Source organism: Centruroides sculpturatus, unplaced genomic scaffold (genome assembly GCF_000671375.1).
Source record: "Centruroides sculpturatus isolate CEXI.00-Female unplaced genomic scaffold, Cexi_2.0 scaffold211, whole genome shotgun sequence".
NCBI lineage: Eukaryota > Metazoa > Arthropoda > Arachnida > Scorpiones > Buthidae > Centruroides > Centruroides sculpturatus.
In genome coordinates this window covers 459,426-478,944 of record NW_019384472.1, presented here as the reverse complement: position 1 = coordinate 478,944, position 19,519 = coordinate 459,426, and the positions used below count along the sequence as shown (strand labels likewise).

The following is a 19,519-nucleotide window of genomic DNA, read 5'->3' as shown; positions in this document are numbered from 1 at the left end:
ATTTGCCTCCTGTATACACTGCTCTAGCAAGCATTTCCCAAAGGTTCTTAATGGGATTGAGATCAGGACTGCAAGATAGTCACTCCAAAATCAGCATTCCATTACTCAAAAACAATTTATAAGTGGACTTATCATTGTGTATTGGGACATTGTCCTATTGGTAGATCCATCTTGGACCTCCTATTTTCCTTTCAAATGGAAAGAGATGTTTCTCCAGCATTTATTGATAGTCATTTATGCCAAGACTCCACTAGCATAAAAACGGGCTTAAAAACCTTTGTCGTAAAATCTTTTAATCACGTGATCTATTTGCGTTTGCCTCTGGATTGCAGTGGAGGTCTGGCTAGCAAAGTTTTTACGGCAATGGTACTATCAAAGTTTAAAAGACAATGATTATATTCTATGAGTTTTTTCTGTACTATAATTACAAATGTAGTAAAAATAATATCTTTACTTTCAAATATTAACTTTTATTATCGTATTATTAAGATAATATAAAGCACTTATAAGCTTAGCTTTTTTTATTATATATTCCTCTAAATTGAAGGATTTTACTTTGGCCGTCCATATCATGTGTTTTAGGCATCCATTATTATAATCGGGATACTTCTTGTCAAAGATATATGAATACTTTCGGATGTTTTTGATAAATCTTTTCAGATCTATTCTAGAGTAGCCATGAGGAAACGTACACAAAAGATCGTTTTCTGCCATTTTCGCACTGTGTCACAATGACCTAGATTTCACTGACTTCTGATTGATGGATGGTACCATTTTACGGCCGTATTCACATTGAAAGTTGAACACTGATCAACTCATTTTTACGACCTACTCAGGTGTAAAATATCATGGTCATGTGATTAAAAGCTTTTTTTACGCAAGGGGTTTTACGCCCATTTTTACGCTAATGTGAGATCCGAATAGCCCCCGGGTCTAAATTAATAATTTAAAAATAATGTTAAAGTTTTGTCCTAAAATATTCTTTCGTTTGGGATGGAAAAATAACGTTTTCTAGCGTGGGGAAAACAGCTAGGAAAGTCACTTCCTTTGATGGAAGTATGAGCATCCTCTGTTTTTCCCTTATCTGCTAAAAATCTCGCTTCGATGGAAACTGTTTACCCCTCATTTCTTCCCCCTTCCCATCCGTTCACGTGGATAAAGCCTCGACTGATAATTGGTCGTAAATCAGAAGATATATGCGAAGTTCAACCGTATTCGGGGAGTTCATCGGCAGACCTGAAAGAGTTAGGACTCCACACATTTGCTCTCTAAGGCCATTGCCTTTAGGAGTTTGTCAGAAAATCTCATAGAGGAGAGACGTCTCCCATATTGGCTCCACACCGCCCTTAAGAGTGAAAGGACTCCACACAGATATGCCAGCAGACCAACGCCTCGTCATCCCCTAACAAGTTACTCCTAAGTTATCAATGAAGTACCTTCACGAATAAGAAGACGACACTGCCAAGTAAACAGGTCGTATGTTTAAGAATAAATTGTGAGCTCTCTCTCTCGTAAATGTATAGTTTGAGAATACATTTCTCTCTCGACTTGGTATAGACTAAGAATAGATTTCCTCCTGTCGCGATTGATTTGATTATTCGTTCTTTGATTGACTGTTTTGAATTAATTGATTATTTCTTATTCTGTATTAATATTGTTTATTTGTTTATTAAATTCTATATACTTTGTTAAGAGATGTCTCTGTATTATTATTCTCAGAATCAGATCTACGGCATAAATTTCACGCGTGTTTATCCGCATTACGAAAAGTAGATAAACTGGTGTCTGGAACCTGACATTTGGACAGAGACTACACAGTCCTTAATCCTCATTAAGCCTGTATATTACAGCCCTCCTATGAATATTTAAGATCGGATCTCGAAATCCGAAACTTAGAGGACAGATTTCGGATAATCTGTGCCAGTAAGTGATATAGGATTAACCCTATACCCTTGGCTATTCTCACACTAATTGAGTCTTGACCTTATATTCATTCTTTCCTTATGAATGCCACATTAAACTTTCCACTCCATCTGAATGATGCCCATATCGTCACATAATTGCCATCTTGATGAAGTTTTGAACATATCTGTTCTTCCTGTCTTAAATTGTGCCAACAGTTCATCTGGGCCATCCAAATTAAACTCCATCACTTCATATAATTCTGTTTCCAATACATCATTTCTTTGGTCTATTTTAACCTCTGCTTGTGTGCATTTGTTAAGGCAGGGGTAGGTTTTCTTTGACTGTAAAGAAATTGGCCTGAATTTTTATTCTGGAAACTGTTGATCAGCTTGTCAGACCTTATGGAAACTTAATGTATTGATGATGAACTATTGCCAATTTCTTTAAAAAAAAAAACTCATTTTATTCGTGGGATTACTTTTCAAGAGAGTCCTTTGGAGCATTTTTAAACTGTATGTGTCTCCTAGACATATAAAATTAATTAAATTATGAGATCTTTTTGAGTTTTATTGCATTTTGTCTGTTTGATAGTCCAAATTCCTTCCAAGCCATAATTAGTATTTTTCTATGTCTGTAGCTCCCTTGGCATGTTCTGTGATTCAAAGGTCACACAAAATATCAATTAATGTTAGTTAATCAATTTCAAATTATGCTGCCATTTGCAATTGGATAAGTAGGTTTCTCTAATGGCAAAAATATGTATGTTAATTACATCAAATTTGATACTTTAAAAAAAAAAATTATTTTTTACACTGGACCTATATTTATGGGACACTAAAAAATCAAAAAGTTTACTGTATAAATTATTTATTGAATTTTAAATAATAAATATTTGTTGGAACGTAATTGATTTGAAATAAGTATGTTAACAATGAATTATTTCTTCATTTGTTTGAATAGTTTTTTAGAAACTTCATTTTACAAGGGAAACCTATATTTATGAAAACCTTATTAATGGTGATTACCTACAAGACTGAACTGTAATCATTGCCAGGTTAATTGTCAAAAGTTTTTTTTTTCAAATTGTCTAAATTTCACCTTTACAACCTGATAAAATATAACATAAAATAAAAAAATATGTGACTCAAAATAAAAAAAATGTATGAAACTTAAAAATTACACACCTTTTACTTTCTGTTCCTAATACTGCTGCCATTACTCCTAGACATGGAGACAATTCCTGTTTAACTTCTAAATGTAATCTAAAAAAACAAAATTTGATAAAATCATTTCATACAAGTGCACATTTATATGTCATACTGCAATTAATCTTAAGTAAATAACAAAAATTCAATTAATGTATATGTACCATATGCTTAAAAAAAATTGAAATAGCAAAGGAAATATTTTAATTTTTATTATGACTAATGTTAAATTTTAAAATAAATTATTTTACAATATACAAATTAAAAATAATGTCACATCTTAAACAATTCAAATAGAAAAAGCATAAATTTGTTGTTATTGAATTTATAAAATTTAATTACTCAGCTCTAAATCCCTAAATATGAAAAAAAAAAAAGCAAATCAGAAATAGTCATAACAGAAGTACATAGTATCAGATAGATATAAAATGAGCTTAAATAAAAAAAGTAAGTAATAAGTAAAGCCTGGACTCCACATTACCAGAATCCGCGACGTAATCATAAAACTGAAAGCCAAACTGACGAAACTTTCAGTTTTGTAATGTTCAGTTGGACAGAAACAAGACTGAAAGCAGAGTTAAAAATTATTTAATTTTTCCATTTTCGTTCTATGCTTCTGTTGTACTGCAGCCGATAAAAACGCAAGGATTTGTGATGCATAGACATGTGCATTAGTCACGTGTAGTTCGATTGTCGTAATGGCGGAAAGTGTAGCAAAAACAATGAGGAAACAAATAGATTTGGAATTCTTCACTGAAGAATTTAGAAAATACAGATGTCTGTACAATAAAGAATGTAAATAATTCAATTATTATTAACAATGAAATTGTTAATAATCTTTTATTTCTCTGTATTATTAACAATTTCATTGTTAATAAATGCAGAGAAAGCGTGGCAAAATACGTAGTGTCGTTTATATTTGACTCTATGACAATTACAGAACTGATCAACAGATGGCACATTTCTAGTGGAGTCAAGTTAAAATGAAAACATAACTGAAACGAAAACTCTATGTTTCAGTTTTGTTTCTGAGTTTTCATGTAATGTGGAGTCCAGGCTTAAAAGAGAAATAATTACCAATAAGAAAATACTTTAACAGATTAAGGGTCAAGTTATAAACTCCATAACGTAATCGTATCCATACCGTATCCGTATAGCATGGTTATAAAATCCGTATCGTATCCGTATGGTCGTACCGTATTCCGTAAGAAAAGTTTGGATCAATCAAACTTTTATGGTAGCGATACGGAAAATTGACCAACTGCACATGCGCTAATTGTAGTCGATGATGACAGTTGTTGCCAGATCAAGAAAAAAGTAACAAATTGATTGAAAAGTAACTTTTGACTGACAATGCTACTTCTAAATAATATAAAATTTTAAGATAAAAATTACTTTGGTCATAAAAAAATAGAAAAATAATAAAATGAATAAATAATTATAGTGTTAGATCTGGCAATAACTATAGATGATTTTGCACATGCTCACAATGGACTACTCCGTAAACCGTAAGAAAAGTTTGTTCCCTTACAGATACAGATAAGCTCTTACGGTACTTTATAACTATTGCTATAGATATCCAGTGTTGCAAACATTTACAAATACGGATACAGTTAAGTTACGGAGTTTATAACTCGATCCTAAACACACCAGATTAGTCTGCAATTTTCAAAAATTGTAGACCTAAAAATTCCTACAGGCATTTATTTGTTTGTCTATCTGTCCTTTCTTAATCTCGAGAAAGGAGTTGGATAAATGAAAGTCAAAACCAGATATAAAAAGCTTAGGGGCAGGAGAATCCAATTAACTATATATAAACTTCCAATTTAGATCAGAAGTCATGTTATTTCAATTCAAAAATTTTCTCCTGAAGATGACTTGCACAACTTCATTGTTAACAGGAAAAGTATGATGTAGAGGGACAAGATACTAATAAAATTGAGAGAACTGACAAAAAATTGCAGCCTGGCATTATGACAATAAATAACTGCTTGTTATCATTTAAGAATAACTGAAGAAACATGTAATTATTATTAAATGAAACTAAACAAATAATTTTTTTAAAAATGAGATAATTTAACAAATCTAAATATAATTAATATTTTAATTTCTGTAATCATTCAAATCAAAACTGCCTGCAAACCAGAAATTCTGTCAAAGCAAAACATAATGGAAAGTAAATGTTTTCAAATAATATTCCTAAATAGTTTAGTTAACTAAAGAATTTCTGAATGATTATGAGTTTAAAATTTATATATGTATCGCACTAACAATACAGACTAACACTTTGAAATATTACAATGATTATAAAAGAATGTTATTTGTAATATTTTAAATTAATAAGAATCATTTATTCTGGGTTTATTTACACTTATAATTTAAAGTAATTCAAATAATGTGTTTTACTATTTTAAAAAATGTTAAGATATTGCATGTACCTTTGATGCATGAAATCTTCTACAACAGATATGATATGGGATAGATTCATTGATATAACCTATTAAAATATAAATTAAAAAACTTTTTAATACATAGAATTCATACATTAATTTGTAAACTATAATATTCAAATTCTAAATTATATTCTTTGGAAAATATAAATAATATTTTATATAGCTCCATTTCATTATTAATGTTCTAGGTTAGCCACTTCCAACATTTATGCATTAAGTAGCCAAATTTTTTCAAAAGATACAAGAGCTAAAACAGAACATTACATAATATAATATTTATAAATAATAATTGTTCATATAATAGTCACAAAAAAATATAAAATTAATTATAAATATATTTAATAAAATGATTAAATGCACAAATACTAAGCAAGTTTTTTAAAGAACAAACATACAGTAAAACTTCTCTAACTCAAACTTCTGTAACTTGAATATTTCTTTAACTTGAGAAGAATGAAGCACTCAGTGGATCTCAATGAAATAGCATAGGGATTTAATGCCTGCAACTTGAATTTCCTTAACTTGAATTTTCTCTGAGTTGAAGGTTTTTATGGTTTCCTATACTGACTTATGTTACTTTCAACTTCCTTGATATGAATTTTAATACTTTGGATAGAATCCTAATTTCTATACTTTGGATAGAATCCTAATTATTAGATTTCCATGAAATTTTCAAACTGTTAATTGTATTTACTTTCAAACACCCATTTGCAGACAACATTCTAGTCCAAAGCGAGAGAACCTCTTGCTTTACCTCAACAAGATGTACCTACAAAACTGATCAATTCCATTAGTTACATCAAACATTTTGCTGAAAGGCATTACACAAACTGTTTAAACAAAAACTATCAAAGATTATTTATATAATGCAAGAGAGATAAAAATACAAATCTATTCAGAATCGGCATTTTTCACTATTGTTCTCTAGCTCAAATTGTCTGTAACGCAAAGTTTATCCTGCCGTTTGGAGCTTTGAATTAGAAAAGTTTTACTGTAAACAGAAACACTAACACATCATGAATTTTTGTGATCTGTTAATAATACTGTAAACTAATAATGCAACTCAGACTATTAGTTGGAAATTATGAAAATTAATAAACATGTTTTTATTTTTAAGTAATATTATAGTATATATTCAATAAAATTATACAGGTTTGATTAAAAATTATTTCAGAATGCTTTCTTTTAAATTTAATTTTTATTACAGAAATGACAGTTTGTATGACATTAAAATTTATAATTTGAGTATTCTTTGTTCTTTTTATGTAGATAAATTTGAATTTTTATTGTAAACAATGCTTCATGTTATTGGTATGTTTTAAAACCTAGATAACCATAGTCTCAAAGAACAGCATGTAATAACTATACTTTGTAGAAAAAGGTTGTCAAAATTAGCAACAAATTATTCTAAGCCAAAAGAGGGCAACCTTTTTAAGTGCATGCGTGCCAAAATTGCCAAATCTATTATGCAAAATTTTCACAAGCACCCAAGCAAACTTTTTGGGAAGCATATTATTTGGTGTCTTATTAGTTATTATTACTAAAACAGTTGATAGTATTTGTTTCTTTATTGCATTTTTATTTAGTATCACTTTACTTGATAAAAATTGTATTCTATTAAGTATACAACTCAGTGAAGATGTTGGATATTTACTTTTTAAAGTGATCCCTGGGTTGCTTGCCAGAAAAAAGTTAGCCTTCCATGTTTGGCAAGCATGCTAAAGATGCCCTGTTCTAAAACATTCATTTCTATTTAGTCAAAATATAGATCATCAATAAAAATTCTGTATATTTTAGCTTTTATGAATATTAATCTTGAACTGATGTATGTTATATATCTGTGAAACAAATTTTTTGAAATTTGTATAATGCAAATTACTTCTATAAGCTGTTCTATAATTGTATGTTTAATGCAAGATATACTTTATGCTATTCACTGATTAGACCAAATAAATGCTTAATCTTAAGTCTTCACTATTTTTTGTTTATTTATATATTTTATGTATCTGGACCAACACATTTAGATCTGATTGTCCATGAAAAATTTCTGAGGTTGCCTGTCTAGATTCAATCCCAAATCCTCCACAACAATAGTATAGTAAAAGATAAACCAGCTAGTGAAGGTGCTGAATTTTTATATACAGTAGAACTCATTTATCCAAAGTACTGTAGACCAATGGTACCTCTAATAATAAGAATAGCTACAATCATTTCATATTAAGAATTACAAATATAAAAGATTTATATGGTACATCATTTTAATCTTTTCTTACACCTTACTGAATTTAATCCTATAAAAGGATAACAAAATTTTACATCATTTATTATTCAGCTAATACATACAACAGTTTTAAAAAGTAAAATGCATATTATTATAGTTACATAGTAACATGAATAATATGTCTTGCATTGAAGTTAAACAAAAAAAGGTAACATAACATGTAATACAAAACAATTGTTTATCATTTTAAATTTTCTTTTATGAATTACAGTATTAAAAAATTAGTATTTTCACCAACAGGTTTGCTTCGGTTAATGTGCAACCTCAAATAATTGGGGTTCTACTGCTCTTTGAATTTATTTCTAATCAGCATTTTTATTGTTCTCAATATCTGGTTTTTCATTTTACTGAGTTAAATCTTTGTAATCTTTGTAGTTAGAGGTCTTATATACCTGGAGGCATTGTCTTTCTTTTACTGTGTAAAATAATACATAACTTAATTCTAGGCTATTGCTAAATGTAAAAAAGTAAATATTAGAAATTTAAATACATCCAATCCTACTTTATAATACTAACTTTATGATTTCCCACTTTTATGACTGCTATAAATTTTATATTATGTTTTATGAAATATTATATTTAAATGTAATATTTGTTTATTGCCATCTTCATTTATAATATTGAACTTAATCAATTATCATAATTTAATTTATGATGACTGATTTAATGACGGTTTTCCAAGAAGAAATAACATCTTTTCAGGATTTGGTTGCAAAAGTGGGTGTCTGAAGTGCTGATAAGTAAAATAAAAGTTATAAATAATATACACATAATCCGTATAAAAAATGTAAAAACATAAAAAGTTATCATTAAATTAAAATTACTTTTCAATCTTACACTTTTCTCTATTTCACAATTCAAATAATTTCAAATCAGAGAAAAGTATATAAAACAGAAAAAATATATATGAATGAAAAAAAAATTTAAATAAATAATCACTACAATTTAACAAAAATTTTCTGTTATTAAAAAACAAAAAAGTATTTTTAAAAATATACCTTTATATCATCTACTTGTAAAAAGAATTCCTTTAACTGTTTCAATGTTGTAAGCTGACGTTCTCGATCATCATCTCTTTCAAGTCTTTGTAGCAGCCTTAACATACGAGAATCATCGGAAAGAGATTGATGTCCGTCTATCCAATAAATGAATAATAATGAAAACATTCTTTTTGATATCTCATCACTATATATATTATATTATTCTAAATAAATTTAACCATTATTGATAAAAAAAGTTTCATTTTATATGAATTAAACATTTGACATTATATTAAATGAAAATGAATAATTTGTTAAATGAAATCTTTTAGCATTTTTAAAAATAATAGCTGAACATGTAATAACTACAGGAAAATATGATTTTTGACTACTATTATAATTGAGTATGGATCTTTCTTCTTTTTACAGACGAAACTAACAATTACAATTACAATTTTAATAATAGAGGTATTGAAATGTTTGTTGAACAGATTGTTTTCTGCTATATCATTTGTGCTTATCTAGTACTATTATGATGTTATAAAGACATCATTAACTCTTTCTAAGCTGTCCCACAACCAGAAATCAGGAGGAATGAGACCTTATGAATGTGAAATCCGAAATTTTTACGCCGATGTCAGAAAAAAAACCTTTGTAAACAACTCCGATGGAAAAAATACTCTTGGTGAGAATTATATCAAAGGTCACCGATTGTTTTCATACTTAGGTGGGAAAGTTGACACTTAATTGATCGGAATGCACTGTTAGTGTCAACAAAAGTCGATCACATGATTCCTTTTCCACGAAAAACGTATAAAAGCTCGAGTCCCCAAAAGCTCCGGGAGACCAAAGGAAGTTATACTTCTCAATGTGTGCATCTTGTCTCCATACAGCGGACATAGTGCCCGAAAGGACATCACCATACGACAGAAAGCTACTTTGAACTTCCATTGCTATTCTACCGTTCCTGTGCTGACTATGATTTATACAGCCCATTCAACGAACGCATTTTAGTCATATCCTCATAGAGATATTTGTATTTAGAGCTTTGTGAACTCTCTCTCTCTAGCCGATAGAGCTGTTAGAGTGGCCTTAGTTCTTTTGTTAGTTAACTTATATTTAACCGCATTTAGACTATGTATTGTTATAGCCTCCTGTATCCTAGCTTAATTATTCAAATAAATGCTTGTTTATTCGTTAAACTTGTGTCCTGTTGTTGAAAGGACGCCTGCTGGCTTACTGACGCACTCCCCACTCACTTTTTGCCCTCCTAGCCATCCTACAACCGCAAGATCGGGTTTTACCAACTCATTGCAGCTTAAGTGGTCAGAAGGGATTAACCCCTGACCCTCTGCTTATCTCACATGAAGATGGATGCTTTATATGACACAGATATTTAAAAAAGGAAATTGGCCAACTATTTATAGCATGGTCCAATTACTATTGTCATTTGCATTCTCAAAATAGCTAGTTCCTGAAAGAAAAATGGCCTAAATCTGAATGAAGATGTAAAGCCACACACCCTAAAATCTCAATTTTACATACAAATACTTTTTATTTGATTAGAAAAAGAAACAGTTTTATTTGGTATGTTATTAAGTTTAATTGTGATATTTGTGATAAATAAAACCAGGTGAAAGGCACAAAACAATGCTGTTTTATGCCTTTCACCTGGTTTTCTTTAATAAGAACTGATTGTACAATTTTTCTTCTTCCTTGTCCTAGCTTCCTATTCTAGCTTTCCTATAAACCAGGTGTTGCTGTCATTGGTGATAATGCTCTAAATGAATCCAAAAGACTGTTGCTATGTTTTGTTTTATAGATTAACCTGCCCTGTGTTATTCCCAACATATCTTGGGGTCATGACCTCAACCAGTTGACCCGAGATATCTTGTTTCAGCATCAGAATGTTTTTGAAACTAGATGTTGCTAGTCATTATAATTTTTACATTAAAACTAACTTTTGAAATATATTAATAAATGTAATAACCAAAAAAATTATATCTATTTTTTCTGCAAAATAAAATAATTTTGGATGATACAATAACCACAATTATTCTTTTTAAAAATGTGTAATTTTCATTAGGCTTAACATTGACAAAAATTCAACATGGTGTCACACGCAAAGGAGAGAATTTAAACATTGGATATGTTAAAAGTTAATACATAAAAAGATTAAGTTTTTAAAGATCTCTCAGGCAAATGCAAACAAATGAAATTATCAGATTTTATGGGAAAAGTACAGAAAAATCAATAAATAAATGAATTATACCTTAATAATAAAGAAAACTTTATAAAATAAAAAATAAATTCTTTCAATCACAAATACTGTAAATGCCAATTACTGTAATCACTTTAGAACTAGCCTATATGATAACATTAATGGAGTTAAGCAGTGTAAATGTAATTAGATCAACCCAATTAATAAAAACTGATATTTATAATGTTTTCAAAACTAAACATGTATGTACTATATAACATGACAAATTATTCATAAAGCTTTTTAAATATGAACATTTGTTGGAGATTCTAGACTATTTTCATGTTGATTTTCACAGATCAGATAATTCTCCAGAGCCTTCTTCAGTAATGAATTCTGGTTATTATTTTCATGTTTTTTTAATGACACATTGTTAATGTATGAATGTGCTGCACAATTGTGTCCTGTTGTGTACTATAATGTACTTTTGGCAAACTCCCTCCTGTGTATTATTGTACAAATAAATAAATGGGAGAATGTGGTAAACATATTCATGGACCTCCTTACATTGAAGAAATTACTTTAAAAACCTCTGCAAATATTTTCTGATAATTTATTCACATGATTAGTAAGAAGGTTTGTAAGAATCAATTTGTATGCAACTAAAACAGTCCATGTAGATAATGCTTCAACCTTCTCCCTCTCCATTGTGTACAATGATGTAATTTTTGCCCTTTCTCCTTCTCAAATTGTACATGTAAAAGACAATCCTGTAATGCCTGAACAATTAACCACATCTGATTTTATAAAACACAGACTTTACTACATGTACATAGTTTACGTAAATACAAAGAACAATTACAAAATGCCTGTAGATGTTTTCATACACAAAATTCAATCAGTAACTCCCAAAAAGCAAAAAAAATAAATGAAAAACAACTGCATTCATTTTCCATTAGCAAACAATCTGTCTAATACCTCTCGTCAGCAGAAAATAGATAAATAATATTTTAAGATATCAAATTACAGGCAGCAAAGTTGATAGTACTTTATCATAGCATTATAATATTTCAAGTTTATCTGCAAGAGACAAATCTTTGTATTTCTTATTTGCTTCTTTAATTATGCTAACAGGTACAGTATAATACTGTACTTTAATGAAATACAAATGAAGATCACAGTTTTCAACAGCAGACAATGGCTAGCCTATAAATGAAGTAATAAGTACCAGAAATCAAAATTTAAACTATGATACTGTATATAAGGTTTTCTCGCCTGACCTTTAACTTCTAAAATTAGATATATAAGTTTGAAATTTAACAAAATGAACTTGTTAACAATGAAATTTAACATTCACAAAAAACTATAATTATCAAATTTCCATTAAAGTTAAATTAACAGTAGCATGTTAAATGATACAACAATAAATGTAGGAAAAAAATTTTTAATTCTGAACAAATGCAACCTTTCTCAAACCAATCACATACTCATCACACTCTGTGCCCACTGGGAATTATGCCTTGATTCTGCTTTTGCAGTTCTTTTAAGTAATGAATGTGACATCACATTTCTAATGTCATTGCATACTCACCTACACACTTATTTGCTAATAATTTTTACAGACAATTTTCCACATAATATTTAACAAAATTTTACTAATAATATGTAGATTAAATTATCTTGCAACATAATAATTCAAAGAACATTTTCTTTTAATTCACTAAGTTGTAAATGCCTCTTTCAACTGAAATCTGCTGATGTAAGCAACAACAGGCATGGAGCAGATATCAGTTTTTAAAAATGAAGATTAATTTTGAATAGTTTTGTCTATTCAAAATTTGTTTTTCCATTCAATCTTTAAAAAAAAAAAAAAACAAATTCCCCAAATTAAGAAAAAACTAACATTTGGTTTCAATTCCTCACATGTATATAAATATTGAAATACAAGATTTAAAAAACATTCAAACATATTTAAACTAAACATTTCCTCTCTTATAAGATTGGATGTTTTAATTTAAATTGACTGTGCTAATGTTTTTATTAAAATAGCATGATTTATAACTATTATTTATCATCTGTTTTCTCAGTTGGCTGTTATTAATTGTAAGTAAATTCAAACTTATGATTAGTAACAATGATAGTTATAAGCAAATTTCAGATTACAATACACAAAAATTTTGTAATGTAATTTAATTTATATATTTTTTGGTACATTAATTCTGATAATGTTAGTAACCGATAATATCCACAGTCACAGTACGTGGCATCTACTGTACACTAATTATTCTAGCTCTTTATATTTAAATAAATTATTGAATAATGTTCATAACTTTTTTAAAATTTTAATCTCTATTATATAGATATATTGATTAACCAGAAACTAATTGAGGAGTCATTCACGAATAATATATAAAATAGATTGGCTATATAAAAAGAACTAAAAGAAATGAATATAACTATTTATACTTATTCATACCTTGAGAATTTCTTCCTCGAAAATATCTTGTATAACTGCTTGTATGCACATCTGTAAAAAATATAAATTTTGGTAAACATGTATTCAGTTTCATATTTATGAATATAATATTTTGAAATGATTTATAAAATAAATGTGTTTGCATTAGCAATGTATTTGATTTTTAACATAATCTTTAGACTAATTTATGTAGTAAAATAAGCTACGAAGAATTTTTCTAAAATTATGTTATGTATGTAACAGTCAATTTAAAAAATTATGTATTTTATTAAGTAATACATTATATACTAAGTAACACATTTAAAATTTAGTAAATTATATGTATTATTTTCTATTATTTAACACCATTCAATTTCAAAATACAATCTTAAACATGTTCTTTTGGGATGGTCACCATTGCCACATCAATGAAAGTTTATAATAAAGTAATAATAAATAATGTAAAAGTGTAATGGATTTGATTAAATAATAATTATTATTTTCACAGTATTATATCTACTGTACAGTCTAAATTCTACTCTATGCAATCAAATACTCAAGTAGATAGTCAAATAAATTCAAAATCAATCAATTTACAATTAAAACTGAGAATTTTAATCATACAAATACTTTTAGTAATGGCTGAAAAAATTGAATTTTCTAAGAAACAAATGTGAAAATATGTGAAGTAAAAGCAAATTAATCAGTGATAGAGTAAATAAAGAAAAATTCACTGTGAAAAAGAAATATATAGGACTTATTTCAGATGTATGTATGCATGCATCTATGTATTTTTGTATGTATGTATGTCCTTGTGAGGATTACACCTGATAACAGTTATCATATAATCAATTAATGCATCTATTTTAGAAGAATTTATGCTAAATCTTTTAAACCTGAAATATTTTTGAATATTTTTTCCTAAAACTAAACAAACACATTTTTTTATAATACTCTCAATATATTTATTAGAAACATAAATTAGATTTTATTGTGATTAATATTTTCTGTGCTGTTCATTAATACCAAAACCTATTGAAATAAAAAATACTTCCTTCATCTAAATAGCTTTTTTGTTTATGTAAAGAATTCAAATTTGGAATTGAATAATTATCAGTTTCAATTAGAATTATATAATTATGCATTATTAGCAACATCCATTTTATGTCTCAAGCACTCTTGCTTAACATTAAATGAGAGAAACTCATTTTTATGTCACACAGACACACACACTCTCTCTCTCACAGTCAGCTGCATTGCATATTATATATATATATAAATTAATCGAAACTCAGAAATTATTAATTGCCTCATCAACTAAAAGCTATTCCAAGTTATTTTTATACNATAACATGTAATACAAAACAATTGTTTATCATTTTAAATTTTCTTTTATGAATTACAGTATTAAAAAATTAGTATTTTCACCAACAGGTGTGCTTCGGTTCCCTTACAGATACAGATAAGCTCTTACGGTACTTTATAACTATTGCTATAGATATCCAGTGTTGCAAACATTTACAAATACGGATACAGTTAAGTTACGGAGTTTATAACTCGATCCTAAACACACCAGATTAGTCTGCAATTTTCAAAAATTGTAGACCTAAAAATTCCTACAGGCATTTATTTGTTTGTCTATCTGTCCTTTCTTAATCTCGAGAAAGGAGTTGGATAAATGAAAGTCAAAACCAGATATAAAAAGCTTAGGGGCAGGAGAATCCAATTAACTATATATAAACTTCCAATTTAGATCAGAAGTCATGTTATTTCAATTCAAAAATTTTCTCCTGAAGATGACTTGCACAACTTCATTGTTAACAGGAAAAGTATGATGTAGAGGGACAAGATACTAATAAAATTGAGAGAACTGACAAAAAATTGCAGCCTGGCATTATGACAATAAATAACTGCTTGTTATCATTTAAGAATAACTGAAGAAACATGTAATTATTATTAAATGAAACTAAACAAATAATTTTTTTAAAAATGAGATAATTTAACAAATCTAAATATAATTAATATTTTAATTTCTGTAATCATTCAAATCAAAACTGCCTGCAAACCAGAAATTCTGTCAAAGCAAAACATAATGGAAAGTAAATGTTTTCAAATAATATTCCTAAATAGTTTAGTTAACTAAAGAATTTCTGAATGATTATGAGTTTAAAATTTATATATGTATCGCACTAACAATACAGACTAACACTTTGAAATATTACAATGATTATAAAAGAATGTTATTTGTAATATTTTAAATTAATAAGAATCATTTATTCTGGGTTTATTTACACTTATAATTTAAAGTAATTCAAATAATGTGTTTTACTATTTTAAAAAATGTTAAGATATTGCATGTACCTTTGATGCATGAAATCTTCTACAACAGATATGATATGGGATAGATTCATTGATATAACCTATTAAAATATAAATTAAAAAACTTTTTAATACATAGAATTCATACATTAATTTGTAAACTATAATATTCAAATTCTAAATTATATTCTTTGGAAAATATAAATAATATTTTATATAGCTCCATTTCATTATTAATGTTCTAGGTTAGCCACTTCCAACATTTATGCATTAAGTAGCCAAATTTTTTCAAAAGATACAAGAGCTAAAACAGAACATTACATAATATAATATTTATAAATAATAATTGTTCATATAATAGTCACAAAAAAATATAAAATTAATTATAAATATATTTAATAAAATGATTAAATGCACAAATACTAAGCAAGTTTTTTAAAGAACAAACATACAGTAAAACTTCTCTAACTCAAACTTCTGTAACTTGAATATTTCTTTAACTTGAGAAGAATGAAGCACTCAGTGGATCTCAATGAAATAGCATAGGGATTTAATGCCTGCAACTTGAATTTCCTTAACTTGAATTTTCTCTGAGTTGAAGGTTTTTATGGTTTCCTATACTGACTTATGTTACTTTCAACTTCCTTGATATGAATTTTAATACTTTGGATAGAATCCTAATTTCTATACTTTGGATAGAATCCTAATTATTAGATTTCCATGAAATTTTCAAACTGTTAATTGTATTTACTTTCAAACACCCATTTGCAGACAACATTCTAGTCCAAAGCGAGAGAACCTCTTGCTTTACCTCAACAAGATGTACCTACAAAACTGATCAATTCCATTAGTTACATCAAACATTTTGCTGAAAGGCATTACACAAACTGTTTAAACAAAAACTATCAAAGATTATTTATATAATGCAAGAGAGATAAAAATACAAATCTATTCAGAATCGGCATTTTTCACTATTGTTCTCTAGCTCAAATTGTCTGTAACGCAAAGTTTATCCTGCCGTTTGGAGCTTTGAATTAGAAAAGTTTTACTGTAAACAGAAACACTAACACATCATGAATTTTTGTGATCTGTTAATAATACTGTAAACTAATAATGCAACTCAGACTATTAGTTGGAAATTATGAAAATTAATAAACATGTTTTTATTTTTAAGTAATATTATAGTATATATTCAATAAAATTATACAGGTTTGATTAAAAATGATTTCAGAATGCTTTCTTTTAAATTTAATTTTTATTACAGAAATGACAGTTTGTATGACATTAAAATTTATAATTTGAGTATTCTTTGTTCTTTTTATGTAGATAAATTTGAATTTTTATTGTAAACAATGCTTCATGTTATTGGTATGTTTTAAAACCTAGATAACCTTAGTCTCAAAGAACAGCATGTAATAACTATACTTTGTAGAAAAAGGTTGTCAAAATTAGCAACAAATTATTCTAAGCCAAAAGAGGGCAACCTTTTTAAGTGCATGCGTGCCAAAATTGCCAAATCTATTATGCAAAATTTTCACAAGCACCCAAGCAAACTTTTTGGGAAGCATATTATTTGGTGTCTTATTAGTTATTATTACTAAAACAGTTGATAGTATTTGTTTCTTTATTGCATTTTTATTTAGTATCACTTTACTTGATAAAAATTGTATTCTATTAAATATACAACTCAGTGAAGATGTTGGATATTTACTTTTTAAAGTGATCCCTGGGTTGCTTGCCAGAAAAAAGTTAGACTGCCATGTTTGGCAAGCATGCCAAAGATGCCTTGTTCTAAAACATTCATTTCTATTTAGTCAAAATATAGATCATCAATAAAAATTCTGTATATTTTAGCTTTTATGAATATTAATCTTGAACTGATGTATGTTATACATCTGTGAACAAATTTTTTGAAATTTGTATAATGCAAATTACTTTTATAAGCTGTTCTATAATTGTATATTTAATGCAAGATATACTTTATGCTATTCACTGATTAGACCAAATAAATGCTTAATCTTAAGTCTTCACTATTTTTTGTTTATTTATATATTTTATGTATCTGGACCAACACATTTAGATCTGATTGTCCATGAAAAATTTCTGAGGCTGCCTGTCTAGATTCAATCCCAAATCCTCCACAACAATAGTATAGTAAAAGATAAACCAGCTAGTAAAGGTGCTGAATTTTTATATACAGTAGAACTCATTTATCCAAAGTACTGTAGACCAATGGTACCTCTAATAATAAGAATAGCCACAATCATTTCATATTAAGAATTACAAATATAAAAGATTTATATGGTACATCATTTTAATCATTTCTTACACCTTACTGAATTTAATCCTATAAAAGGATAACAAAATTTTACATCATTTATTATTCAGCTAATACATACAACAGTTTTAAAAAGTAAAATGCATATTATTATAGTTACATAGTAACATGAATAATATGTCGTGCATTGAAGTTAAACAAAAAAAGGTAACATAACACATAATACAAAACAATTGTTTATCATTTTAAATTTTCTTCTATGAATTACAGTATTAAAAAAATAGTATTTTCACCAACAGGTTTGCTTAAGTTAATGTGCAACCTCAAATAATTGGGGTTCTACTGCTCTTTGAATTTATTTCTAATCAGCATTTTTATTGTTCTCAATATCTGGTTTTTCATTTTACTGAGTTAAATCTTTGTAATCTTTGTAGTTAGAGGTCTTATATACCTGGAGGCATTGTCTTTCTTTTACTGTGTAAAATAATACATAACTTAATTCTAGGCTATTGCTAAATGTAAAAAAGTAAATATTAGAAATTTAAATACATCCAATCCTACTTTATAATACTAACTTTATGATTTCCCACTTTTATGACTGCTATAAATTTTATATTATGTTTTATGAAATATTATATTTAAATGTAATATTTGTTTATTGCCATCTTCATTTATAATATTGAACTTAATCAATTATCATAATTTAATTTATGATGACTGATTTAATGACGGTTTTCCAAGAAGAAATAACATCTTTTCAGGATTTGGTTGCAAAAGTGGGTGTCTGAAGTGCTGATAAGTAAAATAAAAGTTATAAATAATATACACATAATCCGTATAAAAAATGTAAAAACATAAAAAGTTATCATTAAATTAAAATTACTTTTCAATCTTACACTTTTCTCTATTTCACAATTCAAATAATTTCAAATCAGAGAAAAGTATATAAAACAGAAAAAATATATATGAATGAAAAAAAAATTTAAATAAATAATCACTACAATTTAACAAAAATTTTCTGTTATTAAAAAACAAAAAAGTATTTTTAAAAATATACCTTTATATCATCTACTTGTAAAAAGAATTCCTTTAACTGTTTCAATGTTGTAAGCTGACGTTCTCGATCATCATCTCTTTCAAGTCTTTGTAGCAGCCTTAACATACGAGAATCATCGGAAAGAGATTGATGTCCGTCTATCCAATAAATGAATAATAATGAAAACATTCTTTTTGATATCTCATCACTATATATATTATATTATTCTAAATAAATTTAACCATTATTGATAAAAAAAGTTTAATTTTATATGAATTAAACATTTGACATTATATTAAATGAAAATGAATAATTTGTTAAATGAAATCTTTTAGCATTTTTAAAAATAATAGCTGAACATGTAATAACTACAGGAAAATATGATTTTTGACTACTATTATAATTGA

At 27.5% G+C, this 19,519-nt stretch overlaps 1 protein-coding gene across 1 annotated transcript in view; it reads right to left on the bottom strand.

Moving 5' to 3' along the window:
• LOC111621206 (serine/threonine-protein kinase SMG1-like) overlaps window positions 1–19,519 on the bottom strand; it is a 178,427-nt gene that overhangs the window by 132,129 nt on the left and 26,779 nt on the right. The window contains 5 exon segments of the mRNA XM_023363285.1: window positions 3,097–3,167; window positions 5,549–5,607; window positions 8,843–9,029; window positions 15,841–15,899; window positions 19,134–19,270. Coding sequence (XP_023219053.1) covers window positions 3,097–3,167; window positions 5,549–5,607; window positions 8,843–9,029; window positions 15,841–15,899; window positions 19,134–19,270 — 513 coding nt within the window.